This window comes from Perissodus microlepis, chromosome 16, assembly GCF_051167445.1.
Source record: "Perissodus microlepis isolate ML-2025 ecotype Zambia chromosome 16, ASM5116744v1, whole genome shotgun sequence".
NCBI classification, from domain to species: Eukaryota; Metazoa; Chordata; class Actinopteri; order Cichliformes; family Cichlidae; genus Perissodus; species Perissodus microlepis.
In genome coordinates, this window is record NC_140476.1 from 670,001 (window position 1) to 691,547 (window position 21,547).

The 21,547-nt window shown below is 49.2% G+C and overlaps 1 protein-coding gene across 1 annotated transcript in view; it reads left to right on the forward strand.

The window, feature by feature from the left end:
* rrp1 (ribosomal RNA processing 1) overlaps window positions 1–20,008 on the forward strand; it is a 22,427-nt gene extending 2,419 nt beyond the window's left edge. Inside the window, exons 5-17 of the mRNA XM_084907854.1 lie at window positions 1,269–1,330; window positions 1,408–1,537; window positions 1,699–1,763; window positions 1,882–2,078; window positions 2,493–2,599; window positions 2,782–2,879; window positions 3,034–3,053; window positions 3,148–3,273; window positions 4,348–5,330; window positions 5,403–5,570; window positions 5,759–5,825; window positions 6,772–9,119; window positions 17,594–20,008. Of these exons, the coding sequence (XP_084763980.1) occupies window positions 1,269–1,330; window positions 1,408–1,537; window positions 1,699–1,763; window positions 1,882–2,078; window positions 2,493–2,599; window positions 2,782–2,879; window positions 3,034–3,053; window positions 3,148–3,273; window positions 4,348–5,330; window positions 5,403–5,570; window positions 5,759–5,825; window positions 6,772–6,983 (2,235 nt within the window). The 3' untranslated portion in view covers window positions 6,984–9,119; window positions 17,594–20,008. The remainder of the gene's footprint in view (window positions 1–1,268; window positions 1,331–1,407; window positions 1,538–1,698; window positions 1,764–1,881; window positions 2,079–2,492; window positions 2,600–2,781; window positions 2,880–3,033; window positions 3,054–3,147; window positions 3,274–4,347; window positions 5,331–5,402; window positions 5,571–5,758; window positions 5,826–6,771; window positions 9,120–17,593) is intronic.
* Window positions 20,009–21,547: the final 1,539 nt, after the last annotated feature.

A 21,547-nucleotide genomic window follows, 5' to 3' on the forward strand; every position in this document is an offset into this window, starting at 1 on the left:
TATAAAATCCAGGCCAGGAAAATCTCTTTCATGTTTTTCTGTGTTTTATCTTCAGCTGCTTTGACACAAAGGCCTCTGCTGTGACGCTCACACCTTTGAGTCTGGAAAGTGTCAGCTTCCTTTTTATAGATACAAAAATGTGTAAATGTACTGATCTGAATTATAATATTTCTGACTGTCTCAGGCAAAATTTCCCAGATTTTAATCCAATCGAATCGATTCAAGACCTTGTGAATCGGAATTGAATCGATTCTAGAAATCAGTGACGATACCCAGCCCTAATGGAGGCCTATCTCCCCCCACCACTTCCCCTGCAGACGCCCTCAGACATCGGTGCATTGGTGGTTCTTTGTGGCCCCCCCACACCCTCTAGCAGATCATTACATGAAGGAACCTTTTAAATACAAGCGCGTCCATGCTCACAGGTGCACACAGGGGTGCTCACACACACAAACTACACCCTTTTTGGCTCCTACCTGAAAGCACACTGTGCGCTGTCGATCTTACGTGCTGCACAATAATGTTTAATATTTAGTATTTACTGTTATATTCCCATAGATCATCGTGATGTTGTTTATTATGTTGCTCTTTCTTTCTTCTTCTGCTTGTTTTCTTTTTTCTTCCTCAGCAGGTGATCCAGGTGATTGATAGATGGATTTTTTTTGTCTGCTTATTTTGTCGGTTTTTGTTTTTTGCCCTTTATCCCCGTCCCTCTTCCCCGCTGTTTTTCTTTCCCTCTTTCTTTCCCCCAGTCAAGTCTGTCCCGTATTTAACAAGTGAAAATAAATAAACAATAAAAGGTGAATCAAATGGATCATTACGGCAAGGCTGGGATGGTCCATCTGCTAACGTAGATCCGTCGGGCATCTTTCCTCGTCTTTAGACAATAATTCTGATGGAAAAAGAGCCAAACGGGACAGGCAGAAAAACAAACAAACAAAAGGTGACGATGCAGTGCTCTGATTGGTCAGGTGTTTACTCATGTAAAACGCTGAAACAACCACGTGTGACCAACCAAAGTAACGTGAACACGTTAAAGCTTCGTGTTGATCCTCAGGTACGACACCTGGACTCACCTGAGTGTTGGGAACATGGTTAGTGACGGCAGTCTCGCACGTTCCCGATATTCCCACGCTCCGTGCCGTGTTAGCTCCTGATTGGATGAATCAGTGACTCCTACTGGCGACTGATTTACAGGTGTTCAGTCAGCTGATGCCTCCCTGCAGTCTAACCTGACGTCTCTCGCTCTCTCTCGCTCTCTCTGTCAGCTGGTGCGCTTCGTGTTCAGGCAGACCTTCGAGGTGCTGAGGAGGCGGAGCTGGGACAGCAGGTAAGGAGTGGACACAGGTTTGTTCCCCGGTCATTTGCTGTGGCTCTGCGGGCTGTGACTGTTTCCTGTCTCCTCAGCGCCGTGTCTCAGTTCCTGGAGCTGCTGACGGCTCAGCTGCTGCAGAGCGACGCCGCGGCGCCGAGCGGCCTGCAGCTCCACGTCCTCGACCTTTACCTGACTGAGCTGGCGGTCATGGGAGCGGCAGAGGTAACGCACAGGTCACAACGTGACATCACTCACCGTACTGTTAAAACAAAGAAACGACCTCTGACCTCGCCTGTGAGCTGTCGGTTGTAATAGCACCGTGGACCACAGAGGGGTGCAGTGAGTCGGCAACAGCGGGAATAACCTCTGCTTCCTGTCCGCAGCTCACCGCCGATCAGAACCTGACCTTCATCGAGCCGTTCTGCAGAACCGCGGCGAGAACCAAAGAGTGAGTCCGTGAGCCAATCAGCTCGCTTCTGTGAACAGCTCCCTTTAAAGCAGGAAGCTGATGGATCTGCTGTCTGTAACTCTGCTGGTGCCCCTCCCCCCTCTGTGCCCCCCCGCAGTCGGACTCTGCTCAGCGGGATCTGCAGCAGCGTCTTCAGCACCATCATCAGTCAGGCTCCCTTCGCCATCGATGACCTGATGAAGGAGGTGAGAGCGTCTGAGGACTCGGACTCGGGACAGGCGTCTGAAGGGGACGAGGAGGAGGAAGGAGATGAAAAGACGATGAAGATGGAAGCAGGGAGGAAGCAGCTTAATGGTAAGTGAGCGGAGGAGAAACAGGAAGTGCAGACGTGCGTTTGGTGCTGGTCTTTGTTAAGCAGGTGACAGGTGTGCTTACCTGTGTCCGTGACTCCGCCCTCGCTGCTCTCAGGCGCTGATCCCTGGTAACTCTGCTCCGCGGTACCTTCATGATTTCTAACGTGCCGCTCTTCGGCGTCAGCTGATTGAAGGCAGCGCGTGACTTTCTTCTGATTTTATAGAAACGTGTTAAAATAACGTGAACGAAGCCCGAGGCAGTGACGCCGTCTCCACACGAGGAGGCGGTCGAACGAGGGCGCCGCTGCACGAGAACACGTTAGCTGTGATAAGGAACGTGGCGAGGAGGAGGAGGTGGCTGCGGTCTCCTCTCTGAGCTCAACTCTTCTAAAGATGGTCCTTTTTATTCTTCCAGGAAACAAAACCAACGAGGAAGTTGATGATGACGATGATGAGTTCCTTCACTTGGAGAACCTGGACTCGGACTCACTGCGTGAGGAAGACGTTGGGCCGGTGCTGCAGGTGAAGGCCGGCGCTGGGTTTGCAGGAAGCTGTCAGATTAAAATCAGTCGCTGTTTTCAGGCTGTGTGATGAAGCAGAACTTTAAAACCTGAAAGTATTGACATGTGATGTTAGCGACACATGAGTCTGATTATCTGAGATTTTACTTCCTGTCTGACCCCTCCCCCCCTTCCCCGGAGTAGTTTGATTACTCTGCACTGGCGGACAAACTGTTGGAGGCTTCCGGTCGGAGCGGCGTGCCAGCAGCTAACAGAGAGCGACTCTACAAGATCATAAAGACGTGAGTAGCGCCTCCGTCGGTTGTTCTGGGCGGAGCCTGCAGGGTTGAATGTTTGTAGAAAGCTGCAGGCTTTCTTCTTCGTTGGTGTCCTCTGGTCAGTCTCACAGTAACTGTGTTCTTCTTCTCTGCCTGCTTTGGTGATGCTGACCCACAGACTGCGGGACCTGAGTGAAGGTACGAACCTCCATCACTGCTCCTCCACCTTTCTTCACACGTCCAAACACACAGTTAGATTCTGACCTTTGACCCCATCTGCTCCTCCTGTCAGGCGTCTTTCCTCAGGACGAGTACCCGGAGGAGGTCTCCACGGACGAGGACGACGACATGTTCGGCAGCAGGAAGAGGATGAAAAAGAGAAGACGTCACCTGGAGGAGGAGCCGGCAGCAAAGAAAGGTGAGAGCAGGAAGTGTGGCTTCCAGCAGGGGGCGCCGGTGCTGGTGAAGGAAGCATTGATAATCCGGCTTTTCACTCGTTATCATCACGGTGCTGACGATTTACAAGGAAGTGATGCAATGTTTTGTTTATGTACATCCTGCAAGTACTGTGTTGCAGTATTACCTGCTCACCTGTCCTCAGGTGAGCAGCTGCAGAGTCAGTCTGAGCTCGTTTAGACTGCACCAGTAAAACCAGCTGAGATTTAAAAACACGTGAAAACTGTTTGATTTTTGCTTCGGTTTGATGAAGGATTTCTTTATAGAACAGAGGACGAGCCGCACCAGTGCTGCAGGTTGTCAGCTGACCACCTGCAGCACTGGTGGTCAGCTGACCACCTGTGCTGCAGGTGCACATGTTTCCTGCCGCTGCTTCAGCTGAGCAGGCAGGTTTCAGTCGCTTCACTTCAGGCTTCACACAAACGTCCACCGGGCTGGCTCTGGTCCCCGGACCACATGTTGGACACCTGTGTGTGACAGTCCCTCAGAGGCGGAGTTTGATCTAAGAGCAGAGATGATTCCAGTGCTGAACCTGAGCCAACGAGCCAATCAGGAGACAGTAAAATAAATGTTCCCATCTTTAAGCTTTAAATCCAGTTTAGGTTCAGCTGGTTTCCATGGTGACCGTGGTCCAGTTGTTTTGGCTGATGTCAAGTTGAATAAAAAAGCGTCTCAGCGAGGCTCAGCTGCAGGTTTCTGTCTCTGCTCACCTGTACCTGCAGCCGATGCAGGTACAGGTGAGCATCATGTCTGCGATGAGCAGATACGTGAACAGAAACCTGCTGATTGGTCGTAGCCGGGGAGCCCCGCCCTGAGCGTGGAGGAGAAAGACTGAGCTGGTCTGTCAGTTACAGAGCCTCAGCTTCTCAAACCCTCCAACGTGCTCAGACACAGCGTGATGTCATCTGATAACCTGTTTGGTTCGAGGTCCCTGCCAGAGCGCCGCTCGCGCTCTGAGTTTAGATCATAAATGAAAGTCGGCGTGAAACATAACGGATGATTTTCAGCGAGTGATGATCTGTTTGTGCTTCCTCAGGGGAGGAAGAGGCAGAGGAGGACGCTGACGCCGCAGACAAAAAGAAGAAGAAGGGCGTGAAGGCCGGCACAGGAAGCTGTGAAGCATCCAGAGAAGAACTGGCAGCGCCTCAGAGCGACACGGCAACACCTGCCAAGAAAAAGAAGAAGAAGAAGAAGAGGAAAGCTGAGGGAACCACAGAGCAGCCAGAACAGAAGCAAACAGCTCAAGAAGAAGAAGCACGGACGCCGTCAGGAACCCTCCACTCTGAGGCAGCGCCGCCACCTGACCACCAGGACCAACCACAGAAGAAGAAACAGAAAAGCCCAGAGACTCCTCCCACAACAGAGCCGCAGGTTTCGTCTGCATGCGCTCCCATATCAGAGAAGAAGAAGGGCGTAACGGCAGATACAGGAAGCTGTGAGGCATCAAGAGAAAACGTGAGCGCGCCGCCGCCTCAGAGCGACTTTACGACTCCTGCTAAGAAGAAGAAGAAGAAGAAGATGGCTGCTGAAGCAGCGCTGCCTGTTGGCGTGAGGAGCTCAGAGTCGGATGAGACACCTGCAGCAGGAAGTGACGCTGTAACACCAGCGAAGAAGAAGAGCGTCCCAGCTGATGAAGAGCAGGCAGCTGAGGCGCCACAGCTCACCAAGAAGAAGACAAAGAAAAAAGGAAAAGAGGAAATGACCACAGGCGTGACCGCTGCTGAAACACCACAGAAGAAGGATCAGCAAGAAGCTCCAGAAGAGGAGGAGGTCCAAAAGGAGGCTAGGAAGACACCAGGGAAGAAGAAGAAGAAGAGCGTGACACAGGAGGCCGCTGAGGCGCAGGTTGGGGGTAAGGCAGGTGACGCGGTGGCGTCCTCGGACAGAGAAACTCCCGCAAGGAAGAAGAAGAGGAAGATCCCCGTGGTGTTCGAGTTCGAGGCCGACGAGCTACAGACCCTGAACGGCATCGCAGCAGAAGAAGAAGAGACCGCCACCAAGAAACCCCGACGCACCAGCGTGAGTGTCTGATGAGAGACGTGGTCGAGAAGCCGCGAGGTGATCGCTCTCTAACCCGATGTTCTGTTTCAGGATGACGTGGCCACGCCCCCGAGCAACAAAACACCACAGAAGAAGAAGAGGAAGAGCGCCGGAGGGTCACAGTCGGACTTCATCACGTTTCAGAGCAACGCCAAAGCACCAACGCCGCTCTTCTGTAAGACTAAGGCAAGCCCGGGCACGCCGGCGTCCAGCAGGAAGGTGAGCAGAGAGAACCTCAGACAGGAAACAGTTCGGTGATGTCACAGCCGCTTCCTCTCTGAGCCACTCCCAGACCTCCAACCGCTCAGACAGGAAGTGGTTCACACTGAATAATGAAAGAATTCGCAGACATGTTGATCTCTGACTGCTGAGGTTTCACCTGCTGCTTCCTGATTTGTTTTCCACAGAAGCTTCAGACGCCAAAGTCGGACTCCAAGAAGGTGACCTTTGGCCTCAAGAACAACAAAACAGCCGGTAAGGAACTCAGCGTAGGTTATGGTTCTAAGATTACAGGTGTTTTCAGCTTAATGTCAGAGTGCAGGGCTCTACAGCGCCACCCAATTTTTCAGTGGTGCAACTAAAAAAAATCTTAGGTGTGACCAACTGTTCGAGTAACAAAAAAAAGTCTCTGCAACTCTGAAAGTCTCCGTGTGGTCAACAGCAGACACACATCACGCCCCTAAAGTGCACGTGGAAAACTGTTCAGCGATGTGGTTGAAAAATTTGGGTGCACCAGTGCAGGCAAAAAGTTAGTCTAGAGCCCTGCAGTGCCTCTTTCTGTCATCAAAAAGAGGCACTGCATCGCGGTCGGGGCTCAAAGAGTTGGGTGTTCGTCTCGTAACCGGAAGGTCGCCGGTTCGAGCCCCGGCTCAGGCAGTCTCGGTCGTTGTGTCCTTGGGCGAGACACTTCACCTGCCGCCTACTGGTTTTGGCCAGAGGGGCTGATGGCGCGATATGGCAGCCTCGCCTCTGTCAGTCTGCCCCAGGGCAGCTGTGGCTACAACTGTAGCTCCACCAGTGAGTGAATGTGAGAGTGAATGAATAGTGGCATTGTAAAGCGCTTTGAGGGGCCCGAAAAGTGCTCTATAAATGCAATCATTATTATTATTATTATTATCATCACCATATCTGTTTTTAACCATGAGGCCCAAACACAACAGCTGCCAACATCTGTAACATTTACACACACACACACACACACACACACACACACACACACACACTGTATTCTCACATAAGGTGGATCCACTTCAAAGACCGTTTCAGTAACAGCGGCGAACAGCAGCACTCACCTGTGCACCTGTTGTTTGCTCTCCTGATGGTGTTTTGTGCTCTAACATGTTGTGGGTCTGTGTGCTTCATCACGTCTTCATCACGAGTTCCTGTTGGAGTCATTTTTCGTTTTCTCTGATTGGTGCAGAGTTCAAGAAGACGGATCGCAGCCTGCTGGTGAGTCCTGACGGCTCGTCACGAGTTCCCTTCGACCCGCAGCAGAAACCCAAATTCGGCGTGTTGAAGGCTCCGCCCACACCGCTGAGCGCCAACGTGAAAAGGATACCAGCCGGCAAAAAGAAGGGCGGCGCCCCACAGAGCACGCCCAAACGACGAGTGGTGGCCTCGGACTTTTTCTGAGCCTTCGGTGACGGACTGATGAGGAAATAAATTTATTTTGGAGAAGTTTTATGTTCTTTGCATCTGTGTTTGTATCTGAGTGACTCGAATAAAGTTACTCGCTTCAGTTTTTCCACATTTAGTAAGCGACTCGTCTCTGTGTGATCGAAGGACAAAACGCCGTTCAGGAAGGTTCGACACAATCACGACATGCTCATATCTGGTCCTGTGAAACACCAAGCTGATGTGTCAGGATCAACACGAGTCCTGAAGTTCGATCACGTCTGTGTGCCGCTTAGAAACAATGGATCTGCTTACTGTGCCGTACTAACCTCAGACCGCTCTGCTCACAGACGACAGCACGACCCTTCAGGTCCTGAGCTCAGGTCCGACAGTGATGTCATCACAGGAAGCTCAGCTGGATGTTTGTGTAGCTTTGAATGAAGATGTTTTATCCAGTGTCAGCCGCTGGAGCGAAGTGTTTCCGAGCTGCTGTCTTTGTTACCGCGAGCTCAGATTCTTGAACAATATCAGATGAACCTTGATTAGTCCCACATGTGGGAAATTTGTTGGGTCACAGCACAAAGTGAAGAGTGTGAAGTCAGACGCAGCAAAAACGAAGAAAAACAATAGAATAAGATCAAAAGAATAACATACGATATAAAATAGAACAAAATAAAAACCCGTTTTTTTATATTCTGTGAGCTTTTGTCAGAAAAATGACACTTGGTGGTTTTGCAAAATGATGAGGTTTTATTTTAACACAATTTAAAGAAATGACAGCTTTGGTGCTGCTGACAGGTGTGTTACAGAAACAGCTGCTGTGTATGGAGACTGACTCACTGCTGCCTCTGCTGGACACCAGAGGAACTGCGAGCTCGTTGGCTCACGTCTGTGTGACAAATATTCAAACTTCAGTAACCAACCAGTGTTGAGGTGTGCGCCTCCATCTTTTATATACAGTCTGTAGCCTCTGTTCAAACCTGTGATGGAGCTCGAGACTTCTTCCCTCACCTGAACATCACCTGTGTGTGTGTGTCTGTGTGTGTGTGCGTGTGTGTGTCTGTCTGTGCGTATGTGTGTGTCTGTGTGTATCTGCGTGTGTGTGTCTGTCTGCGTGTGTGTCTGTGTGTGCATGTGTGTCTGTGCGTGTGTCTGTGTGTGTGTATCTGTGTGTGCGTGTGTCTGTGTGTGTGTGTGTGCGTGTGTGTGTGTCTGTGTATCTGTGTGTGCGTGTGTCTGTGTGTGTGTGTCTGTGTGTATCTGTGTGTGCGTGCGTGTATCTGTGTCTGTGTGTGTGTGTCTGTGTATCTGTGTCTGTGTGTCTGTGTCTGTGTGTGCGTGCGTGTATCTGTGTCTGTGTCTGTGTGTCTGTGTCTGTGTGTGCGTGCGTGTGTCTGTGCGTGTGTCTGTGTGTGTGTGTGTGTGTGTGTGTGTCTGTGTCTGTGTGTATCTGTGTGCGTGTATCTGTGTCTGTGTGTGTGTGTCTGTGTGTGTGTGTATCTGTGTGTGTCTGTGTCTGTGTGTGCGTGCGTGTGTCTGTGCGTGTGTCTGTGTGTGTGTGTGTGTGTCTGTGTGTATCTGTGTGCGTGTATCTGTGTCTGTGTGTGTGTGTCTGTGTGTGTGTGTATCTGTGTGTGTGTCTGTGTGTGTGTGTATCTGTGTGTGTGTCTGTGTGTGTGTGTGTGTGTGTCTGTGTCTGTGTGTATCTGTGTGCGTGTATCTGTGTCTGTGTGTGTGTGTCTGTGTGTGTGTCTGTGTGTGTGTGTATCTGTGTGTGTGTCTGTGTGTGTGTGTGTGTGTGTGTGTCTGTGTCTGTGTGTATCTGTGTCTGTGTGTGTGTGTCTGTGTCTGTGTGTGTGTGTCTGTCTGTGTGTGTCTTTCTCAGCCTCTCTCTCTCTCCCTCTCAGTCCATCAATCTCTGTGCGCAGGCGCATTTCTGAGCTTGTTGTCTGGCTGTTACCGGATCGACGGGACGACGTCCTACTGAGAAACCAGAGCGCGCGCGTGTGTGTGACAGCTGTGTGCGCGTGTACACGGAGTGTCTCTGAAGTCGTGGCTCTCGGTGCGCGTGCAGGAGGTGTAAAATGTGCGCGGAGCGCTTCATCCCGCTGACAGCGCTCCTCTTCATCAGCGTGGCGCTGCCAGCTGTGCGCTGTGAGTATGACCCGCTCTCCTCCTCCTGGGGTTACTGATGAAAGGAGGGTTCTCTGAAACGTGAGCACAGATTTGGTGGACACGCCGTGGGAGCTGTTCCGCTGAGTTTGACGCGGGTGGACCTGGGTGGGAGCTTCTGTGTACAGCGTGGATGTGACAGACACAGAGCCACAACATTAGAAACAGCTGTGGGTCTGAGGCGCGTGTTTCAGGTGTGTCCTGTTTGTGTGTTTTCTGTGTTCAGCTGTGGACCATCAGGTCTTCACACCTGACACAGCGGCTCTCATGACACATATTTTCGTGACTTTTAGTTTTTTGGCGGGAGCATGCTCGCTCGGATCTCAACAAACTGCTTTTTGATTCCTGTGAAATCTTTCGATGTCAGCAGATGTTTGGTGTCTGAGCGCTTCTTTAGCCCTGTTATCAGCTGATGATCACAAAGCTTTGGTCAGACTGTCTGTGGGGGTCAGAGTTCACAGCACAGGAAGTGGGGTTGTTGTCCCAGCGTCCGGCAGACAGTCTGGGTTCTGCTTTCAGGTGAGATGTGAACACTGATGTCATCTGTGTATTTTGGTGTTGTCTGGGCCCCGTGGCTCGATGGGGGTGGGATATGGGGATGGGTGGAGGCACTGGGTGGAGGGCGATCGGGGCTCAAGAGTTGGCAGTTCGCCTTGTAACCGGAAGGTTGCCGGTTTGATCCCCAGCTCTCGCTGTCCTGGTCGTTGTGTCCTTGGGCAAGACACTTCACCTACCGCCTACTGGTGATGGCCAGAGGGGCCGATGGCGCGATATGGCAGCCTCGCCTCTGTCAGTCTGCCCCAGGGCAGCTGTGGCTACAACCGTAGCTGCCTCCACCAGTGTGTGAATGTGAGCGTGAATGAATAGTGGCATTGTAAAGCACTTTGAGGGTCTCGAAAAGTGCTCTATAAATGCAATCATTATTATTATTATTATTATTATTATTATTACTGCCGTCAGTTTTGGAAGCACGTTGTTCCGATGAGTCCAGGTTGGTCGTCGATGCTCACAGAGCGAGCTGATCCTGCTGCGTTTGCTTAAAGGCTGCCAGCTGATGCTCATCAGTGTAACTCCCACACACACAGTTACATCCAGATCATGTGATGTGCTGCCACAGCCTGTACCTGCTCTCACACGTCCTCCAGCGAGGACGAGATGAAGCTGCTGTTGGATCAGCAGGTAGATGTGCAGAGCAGCTGATCTGAGATCAGAGTCCACATGAATGAAAATGAGATGTAATGATGCTCTTACTGATCTGCTGTCTCCTCACAGTTTATCAGGCTGGCTGAAAATCACATGTGTGGCTCAGACTGCTGTGAAAGATGGTGTTCCACAGAGGAGGAGGTGGAGGAGGTGGAGAATGCAGAACACACATCAGTGAAGGACGGAGCCCGAGTCGTGGGCGAGAGGCTGTGCTGGGGTCAGTTCTGTGCAGCGTCCTCATCAAATCAAATCAAACGTATTTCTTCTGATGAATGTCAGCTAACATCAGCTGACCTGTTACCATGGACACAGGTCAGCTGGATATCAGCTCACAGATCCAGCAGCCTGCATGGATCTGTGAGCTGATAACCAGCTGACCTGTTACCATGGACACAGGTCAGCTGGATATCAGCTCACAGATCCAGCAGCCTGCATGGATCTGTGAGCTGATAACTCGCTCCTTTCATCTGTGACACCAGCGCAGTCTCCACTCTCTCTCCACTCTCTCTCCACTCTCAGGAACCGGCTGCTGTTTTTGGGAAGTCTTCGTTAGAATTGGGACGAAACAACGTGAGGAAAAACCGAACGAGGCTTCAGTCTGCTCCGTCACCTTCATCTCCACCACACTGACCCCACCTCCTTTGTGGAGATGACGGGCGGACTGAGCGCTCGCAGTGATGGCTGCTCTCCTCCGAGCAGTCTGCGTGACACGTTCACACTCAGCACGGAGGCAGATCTGTGATCGCTGACTCGTTACATCTCATACTAATTACCACTGAAAGCTTTGTGAGTGCACTCTGAGAGGTGAACAGCTGGACTGGAAAGGCATGATGTCATCACGCTGATGGAGGGCAGCGTCTGCTCAAAGGACGCTTCAGTCTGCGCTGAGGGTTCAGCTCCTCCTCCATCTGCTGACCTCACATATCTGTGAGTGGTAAAGGTTAAAGGTTAGAGTCACACACCTGAGCGGTGTGCTCCAGCAGCATCAGCCTGTTTACAAACTGCTGCTTTACTGCTTTACAAACCCACTTTACACCACAGCTCAGTGATAACAGCCCAATAAAGAGCCAGGAAAAGGTCAGGTGATCCGAAAGTGTTCATTTATAATATTCTATAAGAAATAAATGCACGTTATTTATTGACACGTTTCACAGGAAGAAACTGAAAATGTTTCAGCACCTAAAAGTGATTACAGCCACCTCACGATCCAGCAGCAGGAAGTGGCAGTGATGCTTCAGTGTGATGTCATCAGTCTGTCACATGACTCTGCTGCACTCTTCTTCACAGCGTTGCCTCAGCTCTTTGTGCTTTGCAGCATTCGTTATGCACGGCTCTCTGAGCTCCGTTTCATGCATGCTGCTGTGCTCGGGTTCTTTGTCCGGTGATTGGTCGACAGACGGCCTCACAGAATACTCTGAGTGGATCATCGTCCCTCCTCCGCCGGGCTGACGGCTGTATGAGCTGTTCGGTCTCGTCTGTTCCAGAAGTCTTTGTTTAGCTGCAGCTTTGCAGAGCTGAGCTCCCGTGTGAAGAGCACTTCCAAACAGTCATACTTGTTCAGTCTGTGCTGAACTTTGACCTTTAACCTGCTAACTGAGGCCTGTAGAGTCTGAGGTGAAGACGAGATGGTGAATCTGCAGGGATGTAAACTCCTGGGAGGATTGTAGCATCGTGCTAACATCCCTGAATGCTGCAGACCTGCAGACAGAGGCCCTCACACTGCTGCTGGTCATTCATTGGTGCATTAACAGCAGCTGGCTGATGTTAACCTGAATGGAAGCAGTAAGGATGGCCTTTATTTTTCACATTATGGTGATTATTACTGAAGCAGGAGTACAAACATCCAGTTTGTCCTGGTTCAGAATGAGGAAAAAGTCCTTAAAGAAATTCACACATCAAGATCATGAATGTGGAAACATTTCCTGCGAGTGGTGTTTGGTCCCAGCTTGCTTCAGGCTCTCAGTTCCTTGTTTAAAGTGTGGATCAGCACATGAGTCCAGGACATGACTGGATTGCACATGAGTTTCCAGCCTTACGTCGTCTCTCAGCCTCCACCTGCTCATTAGGACAGGGTGTGAAGGGCAGCGGTAATCACAGGATGAATTTAACGAGGCAGCAGCTTTTTGTCTGCGTGCACAGAGGACCTGCTGCCTGTGGACGGCTTTTCTGTTAATGAGGAGGACACAGATGAATCTGAACCTCGAGGCAGGATTAGTATTTTCCTTTCCATCCCGATCTCAGCAGGAAGATCACATGACCGGGTCTCTGCGTCTCTGCCAACCATTTTTATAAAAGTTCTGTTTGTTTTGTCCCACGAGGGGAGACGATGTCTGTGCAGTGGTCACATATAACCGAGACAAATCCAGAGATGTGCAGGAAGCTTCTTTGAAGATAATCGGTGTGCCAGCGCCAGACGTCTTATCAGAAACAATCACTGGTCCACCAGCCGTGGACAGTCTAATGAAAGATGGTATCAAACTTCATCCACAGGCAGCTCCAGCTCCTCCATCCATCGCTCATCATTTCTTCTGTTATTAAAGTTCAGACTGAAACAGTCACAGCACAAAAAGAACAAAGAAAAAATACTTTTGTTTTAGCTGTTTTTGAGTCTTTTGGAGCTTTGAAAATGAAAAGTAGATGGTTGGATGGTTGGTATGGCAACTATTCTGAGCGCACGTTAAAAAATGGGCAAATACCCCAGAATGCATTTAGTCCAAAACTCAAACGAGGTAGTGGCGGAGGAACGCAGAGTGGCGGAGTTTGATATATTACTCTATTTGCCTGGATTTAGCTACAGCGCCTAGCGAGCTGATTGGAGACCAAAACAGCCAATCAGAATTTTTGCATCCGAGTCTGTGATTGGTCGGTTTTGTGGCACAAATATAACGCTGTACAGACAAAGTTGAACGCGCAGGGGCAGAGACGTTGCGAGCAGGTCCGCAGAGATCTGAGCAGTAGTGATGTGCGATACCACTGATTTCCTTTCCGATCCGATACCAAGTAAAATTCAGGGTGGTATCGGCGATACTGATCCGATACCGATACTCTGTACAAAAACTTAATGTTTCATTGTATTTCATAATACAATATATAATTGTATTATGTAATTGTAATAATAACTTAACCATATTGCTTCATAATGATTAGAGGACATCAGACAACTTGTTTTTATTGCTTAATAATGCAGAATAATCATATAGAAATAAAAGAAACCTGAAGTTGTGCTATTTGAGCATGTTGCCTGCCTGCAGCACTATGAACTCCGCGAGAGACGTCTGTCTCGCCCTAGCAGCACCTGCATATCACAGAATATGATGAGCTTATGTTGAGGCGAACTCTTCAGTTCGCCTCAACATAAGCTCGTCATATTCTGTGATTCACTCCGAGGTGTTTGACAAGGTCAGTGGTGTTGCCACAACACCTCACTGTCTTGCCACATATATCACAAACCGCGTCTTGGCTGTTTGTGGAGGTAAAACACCTCCACACATGACTCTGTTTGCGCTCAGCCATTGTTGTGAGTGTGCACGCCAGGGGCTGCGACACATTTATACAGCCGTATTTTGCATATGACTATGAAAGGCGTAAGAGGAAGTAGTTCCTTCCAAATTAGACGATCCGAATGATATAGTTTCTTTCCACTGCGTTCCTTTTAATGGAAAAACTACAAATTTACCCCAGAGTACTAAAATATCGATATTATAATATGAGAATCGATTCTAGAACATAAATTGCTGGTATCGGAAGAATCGATATTTCAGTATCGATCCGCACATCACTACTGAGCAGAGCAAATGCAAAAACTGAATGAGAGGGGCTGGTGTGTGTGTGTGTGTGTGTGTGTGTGTGTGTGTGTGTGTGTGTGTGTGTGTGTAATAGCAAACACTGAAATACATTTTTTGCATGCAGCAATGAATTTTGTTCACTCAAATTTCTTTTACGTGCGCTCAGAATAGCGGCACACAAACAGCACCATAGGTTGGTTGGATGTCATGGATGGATGGTTAGATTGACGGTTGGTGGGTGGATGCGTTGGTTGGATGCGTTGGTTGGATGGGTCCAATAAAGATCCTGGTTGAAGCCGTGTGCAGTCAGACAGGTGAGCATGTTAGCACGGAGGCTAACGGTCGCCCATCATGTGGAGTCTGTGCGCTGCACTGCTGTTCCTGTGATGGAGGTCACATACGAGTGTTTTTCACTCGCTGCCTCTAACAGACACTGCAGAGCTCTCTGAGTTTGGCCCTGAGCAGAAAGCGAGCCTGCGGTGGATCCGCCCTGAGGACAGGACGACCTTCAGACGCTAACGCACAAAATGAACTGAACACAGATTTCAGTCCAGCTCACTTCTGTCCTGCAGCTCCTGGTGCTGAGCTCACTCTGAGCCACAGCTTTGATGTTATCTTGTATGTTTGGTCAGACTTCTGTGCGGTCGCGGTGACCCGAGGTTCAGCGGCTGTTGTTCGCCTTCTTTCTTTGCTTGTTAAAAACACATCAAACCAATGAGTTTGTTCTCACACAGATTTGTGTTCCTGTGTGTTATGTACCCATGATGCATCAGTGATGTTTGATTTGTGTCGTCGCGACAGGCTTTCACCTTTAAAAACGTCGTTTTTAATACCGACGATGAACGACTCACAGCCAGGACAAAATCACGGCTTTTCAGCTTCTTTTATTGCCTCGGTTGCCATAGCGACACATTCCCACTGGAGAGGGTGGACAGATTCGTGCCAAACATGACCTGAAGTATATCCTTTCAATACATTCGGCAGTGAGCCGAGGAGGCCGAGTATCACGCGAGGACACACGCCATCACAGCAGCTCCCATCATTCACCACGTCTCAGACCCTCAGCATCGTTTCGGTCTTGATTCACATCAGGACAATTTGAATGAGCGCCGCGCTTCGAGGATAAAAACGAGCTGACAGGAAATGATGCTGCTGTGGTCAGCGCTCAGACTCTGCTCCGGGAGGAGAACACTCTGAACTGGAGGAGCTCTGCTCCTGCTCAGTGATGCTCCGCAAACAGCCTCTGCTTTTATCGGGAGGGGCGTGTCCTAACGTGATTACATTTATCGTCACTGATGGCTGTGCTGTGATGCATTCGTGTGCATCCACAGCCGGAAAGAATATCTGATCGCTAACAAAGAAATGTCTGATTTCTATGGTGGTTTCATTTTAGTGCAGAGAGGCAGAAAAACACAAGAACATTAAAGTGAGTCACAGGTCAGTGAGGGAGACCCACAGCTGCTGTTAGTCTCCAAAATGAATTCAAAGCAGCGCGAGACGAAAAGAAAAAACGCTCCTCGTGTGTGATCGGTGTCTGTGATTGGAGCCTCTCTTCCCTCCATCACAGACACTTATTACACCCGCTGCATCCACAAAGCCACCAGCATGGTGGAGGATGCCACACACCCCTCGCACACACTCTTAACCCTGCTGCCGTCTGGCACAGAGGAACCAGAGCGTCCGGGCGCTCACTGCCAGCCCGAGGAACAGTTTATTCCCCCAACACACACACACCAAGTCAGGGCTGGCTTTATTCTGGGGCATGAGGGGGCCACGCCCCCTTAAACAATCGTTCTGCCTCCTTAAGTTAAACTTTTAGAAGTTGAGAAAGAAAACAATAGATTTACTACAGTTTTCAGTTTTCAGTTTTATTTGTCATATGCAAGTTAGCACAGGGTCAACATTGCAATGAAATGTGTTTGACGAGCAGCAGTCACTCAGCAGCATGATACAGTAGAAGAAAATATAATAAAATATAATAAAATAAATAAAATAAAATAAAGTAATAAAAAAAATAGAAAAATAGTAAGGAGCAAAATATTAGAGAGACGTGGTAAAAGAGAAAAGATGACTAAATATATATGTATCTATAAATATAAATATATGTACACTAGTGATTAAATAAGAAAATCTTGAAAAGAAATATGACGGGAGGGCAGATGGGACATTGCACAGGAATGAGCAGCAGAAAATTACAGTATTAGTGTTAAATGCCGAGCTGTAGTCGATGAAGAGCATCCTTGCATATGTATTCCCTTTCTCCAGGTGAGTGAGGGTGGTGTGCGTTGCCAGGGCGATGGCATCCTCTGTGGCTCTGTTTGTCCGATAGGCAAACTGAAGAGGGTCCAGTGTGTCAGGGAGGGAGGAGCAGATGTGACCTTTGACCAGCCGCTCCAGGCACTTCATGATGACGGATGTCAGTGCAACAGGACGGTAGTCATTCAGACAGGAGACCACTGATTTTTTGGGAACGGGAATGATGGTGCATGCTTTGAGGGACGTGGGGACCACTGACTGCCTCAGGGAGAGGTTGAAGATGTTGTTACAGTAGATTTCTGTGCTCTTTACTGTCTCTGTTTGCTCTGTGCAGTGTTTCACAGCTGGGAGCTCTTTTTGCTCGTTAAAGAGGACATGAAACACTGAACATGTTTACCCCACTGATCCTGACTCTGACACACACCGGGTCATGTTCAGCACCATCTTCTGTCAGTACGAACGTGACGTCATGTGATTGGTTGGTTGAGGCTAACAGACTCACATTAGTTTATGTTAGCTAACTAGTGACAGGATCGATACCTCAGAGGAAAATTGGGACATTAAAGCTAAACATCAGTGTGAGGGGATCACTGTAGTGCTGCAGCAGTGAGTTTATGTGAAACCAGGACATACTGTCCACTTTACTGTCTGTGTCTGTAGCAGGAAGTGGCTGTTTGGCTAGCTGCACTGAAACAGGAAATCCAGCTGTTAGCCGTGATGTTGGTGTTTGTAAAGGCCAGTGTGGAGGAGAGCCCGTTAGCTGCAGCCAACCAACCACCTGACGTCACGTTCGTACTGACAGAAACATGTTTTTATAACTTTAAGCTGTTATTTGTTAAACCAGCTTCACAGCAGTTACATGTGTGTCAGAGTCTGAGAGCTCAGTGGGGTAAATTAGCCTCGATGTGTTCGGTGTTTCATGTCCTCTTTAAAGCTCAGTACAGAGAACAGAAGGTTCACACCTGTGGTTCATTGAGCAGCTCTGTGTTACCGCGGTCATACAACAGAATAGCCCCGCCTGCAGCTACAGACGCCGTGTTATGGCGAGCAGGTGTGAGGTGAGACGGCCTGCAGACAAACCAACAGTGACGCTGTTGGAGGTGTGCAAATCACCTGCTGTCATTAAAGGTTTAAGTCTGGATGAACTCCTGAACAGGTGATGGTACCGCCACAAGACGACCTCTGACCTTTGACCTCTTCTATCTGTTTCAGGTCAGGGGATGACCGAGCCCGATCAGAGTCTTCTCAGCAGCGGGAACGGTGGGATCACCGTGGGAGGCCTCAAGTCCGTCCTGGAAGACGCCATCTCCCCGGCCTTTGGCGCCACCATCATCATCATCATCACGGTGATCATGTCCGGCAGCGCGTACCTCTGCTTCCTCAAGTACATCTGCAACGGCTGCTGCAAGCCCATGCAGGTGGTACCGGCCGCTGACGTGGACCCCAACAAGGTGGAGGAGCAGGTGTAGGTGATGGAGTCGGTCCCCGTACTCGATTCAGGCCGTCGAGTTTTTCTGTCTGAAACTTTGTTTTCAGTTTCCTGCAGCTGGATGGATCAGAGGCCTCTGCAGGCGAGACGTGAAGCTCAGCACAGGCTGGAGAAACCAGCCAATCAGTGAACACCAACATGGCGCTACCACCTGCCAGACGCGTCACAAAATCAAGGACCTTACTTCAGTGGTTTGTTGGATCTCTGTGTTTGTGTTCAGTGGAGCTCCGTGTGCTGACATGTTTATGGAGCGTCAGCAGGTAAAAATACGAGGCTGTAGTTTCTGTGAGGACCTTCAGGAACTGTTCTCCAGGCTTCCTGAAGGACAGTCAAAGCTCTTCTTTGGATGTTTCTGCCTTTGGTTGTGTTCTCTGTCAGGATGAGCCCACACTGCTTCAGTGGAGCTGAGCTCTGAGGAGGCGCATCCATCACTGATGTGTGCTTTGTGTTTGGCATCACTATGGTGCTGAAAAATGAAGCTGCTGCCAGTCAGATGTTTCCAGATGATCAGACTCTGTAATTCATCAGTTTAAGATCTCCAACAGCACTGACTGACCTGAAACCATGACAGAGCCTCCACCGTGCTTCACAGATGGCTGCAGACTCTCACTGCTGGACCTCCTCCTGACCTCCTCGTACACACTGACCATGATGTGGATCCATCTCTCCATCACACCTGTTCCTCTGACCTTCAGACCAGTTCTGGTGTCATTTTCAGCCTCAGGTTACTTTATTTGTTCTGCAGCTGTGAATCCTCACATACACGCTCTCAGTACAGCTACACACAAACACACAACGTTCATTTGTCCGTCTCAGTAACGGCGGCTACAACAAAGCCATTTTTAAACGTGCTGTTTTACATTTTGGGACCAGAAGGAAAAACTGAAACAGACCAGCTGCACCTGGCTGCTGTGGTTCCTCTGTCGGCCCGTCGGACTGAGTTTCTGTTCTTTACCGATAAATATCCAAACTGTGACACCAAAGAAAAATGACAGAGTGATAAAATAAACCATCATGGTTTTGTCAACATGCAAGCGAGAAAGCTGTGCGAGACATGAGCGTGGCTGGTGGGCGTTAAAATTAAGCTCCACAGTCTGACCTGTAATAAGAGTGACTTCATGTGTGCGAGTGCTTTTCCTAAAGTCACGAGTCGTATCTTTAGACGTAGCTATGCTCGGCTGCAGACAGGACACCTCAGCAAGAACTGAATCATGGCTGGTATGTGCTGTGGCTGGAAAGAAACACAGGACTCAGATTTCCATGAGACTTACTGCTTCTTACGGGGCAGAAGGCTTTTCCATGCCTTTAAAATGTCCATTTGTAGTTCCTCAGCAGCACGGCGAGGTCAGACGTGTTTAAAAACAGGATTCCTACAGATTCAGTCACTCATGGTTTAATGTTAGGATGAGCTCTAAGTCACCTGGAAGGAATAATCATGTCTTTTCAAAACACAGAATAAGAACACATCAGCAAGCGTGTCCACATCATCCCCACAAGTCTCTGTGAACATGTCCCCACTGTGTGCTGTGTAAGTGGGCAGTGAGTGCACACAGCTGTGATCTGCACTCATCTGTTTGCCTTCAGTAAGGATGTCTTCCTGACAGACTTCCTTACTGAGAGCATTTCTGAGGAGGCTTCAGTGAACAGCAGACGATCAGCTGAAGGTCCTCCTTGTTTACCTGCTGTGGATGGGCTGGTTCTGTGTTGATGTCTGTTATGTGTTGACACGGCTCTGGTTCATCTTTTTGTTAGGAGCCTTTGATGCTTGAATGAGTTGTAGGTCAGAGTTCAGACCCTTAATGAAAAACCTTCCTCGGGTACAAAGACTGGACTGAACCTGAGTGTAAGAGCAGCCAGTGTCCAAAGAAGACCTTTTAAAGACCCTCAGAGGGATGTGGATCAAAGGTAAGGAAATGAGGGTGGCTCAAGACTTTTGCACGGTACTGAGCTGTAAAAAGACTAAAACAGCTTTTCAGGAAAACGTGAGTGTTTCACACAGACTGTGTCCTGTCGCTGTGCTGATTGTTGTACCTGCACACCTGTGTGTGTGTGTGTGTGTGTGTGTGTGTGTGTGTGTGTGTGCCGAGCTCTGTATTCTCCAAAACCTGTTTTTTAATAAATAAAAACATAAACGCTGAGGCTGTGACGCTGAAATAAGTGGAGCTGATAACCTGAGCTGGAGTTAATGATCCCAGCCGTGAGCTCGGAGCTGCAGCATCCTGTCAGCAGACCCATCACCATGGAGACCAAACATGTCCATTCCTCCTGTGACAAAAACTCCGCCCTGATGTGATTTGAATCTGCTTCCTCCTGATTGTTCGGAGGAGCCTCACGCACCGATCCATCAACAGAAGTGAGTTCAGAACTGACACACACACGTACTCGTTTTCATATGACCCCGACACTAAAACCTTCAAACTCATGTGGACGACCCTTTGTCCCCAGAAGGACTGCGGGTCCCCACGAGTATAGTAGGATGCCAATTTTTGATCCTCACAAAGATAATAATAAATTTTATTTATGAGCGCCTTTCAAGTCACCCAAGGACACTTTACAATAGGATAAAACACTTAGTAAAACAATGGCAGAATAAGAACAATAAAACAAAAGCACAAGATAAAATTAACAAACCGTGGATTAACAGGGAATATGCAGATTTGAACAGATGAGTTTTGAGTTGGGATTTAAACTGGGAGAGAACCAATGTTTCTTATTTCTGGGAGCAGAGCAGCTGAAAGCTCTGCTTCCCATGGTGCTGAGGCGGAAGGAAGGTACAGCAAGCTGGATGGAAGAAGAAGATCGAAGTGAACGGGCAGAACAGGTGGTGCTTAACAGGTCAGAAAGGTAAGGAGGAGCGAGGTTATGAATGGCCTTGAAGGTGAGCAGAAGAAGTTTGAATATTATCTGGAATTTCACAGGGAGCCAGTGAAGTTCCTGAAGAACAGGTGATGTGCTGGTAGGAGGGGTTCTGGTGATAATGCGAGCAGCAGAGTTCTGAACCAGCTGAAGCTTATGGAGGGATTTTTGGGGGAGACCATGTAGAAGAGAGTTGCAGTAGTCAATACGGGACGTAACAAGACTGTGGACAAGAATGGACGTGGACTGGGTGGAAAGTGAAGGAAGCAATCTGTTAATGTTACGTAGATGGAAGTAGGCAGAACGGGCGAGGTTACCGATGTGAGATTTATAGCAAAGTGAACTGGCCTGGATGACACCAAGGCTCTTAACCTGAAGATGCCTAAACATGGCACACACGCACACACACACGCACACACACACACGCACACACACACTGAGATGACATAAAACTGACAGATTGATGATGTCACCCACACCTGTCAGTGAGGTGGGCGGACCCTTCCTGTCTTCGTGCTCATTGGTTACAGGCTGTCATGTGACTGCCCTCCTCACCTGTCTCTTTACCTGCTCATCATTAAAGCTGCTGTGCAGGTGTGAGTTTTCATGGTGATAGATCCACAGCCGATTACCCACACATGCATGTCTCTCTGTTACCGATGACCTCTGACCCTTAGACTGAGAATCCTCTCAGAGCTCCAGACGTACCCAAAGCATCAGCAAACGCCCGCGGCTGATGGAGCAGGAGGGCAGTGAGGAGCGCACGGCTGAGCTGTGGAGTCCATCTGTCCATCAGCCACTGTGGGACACAAATCCATGGC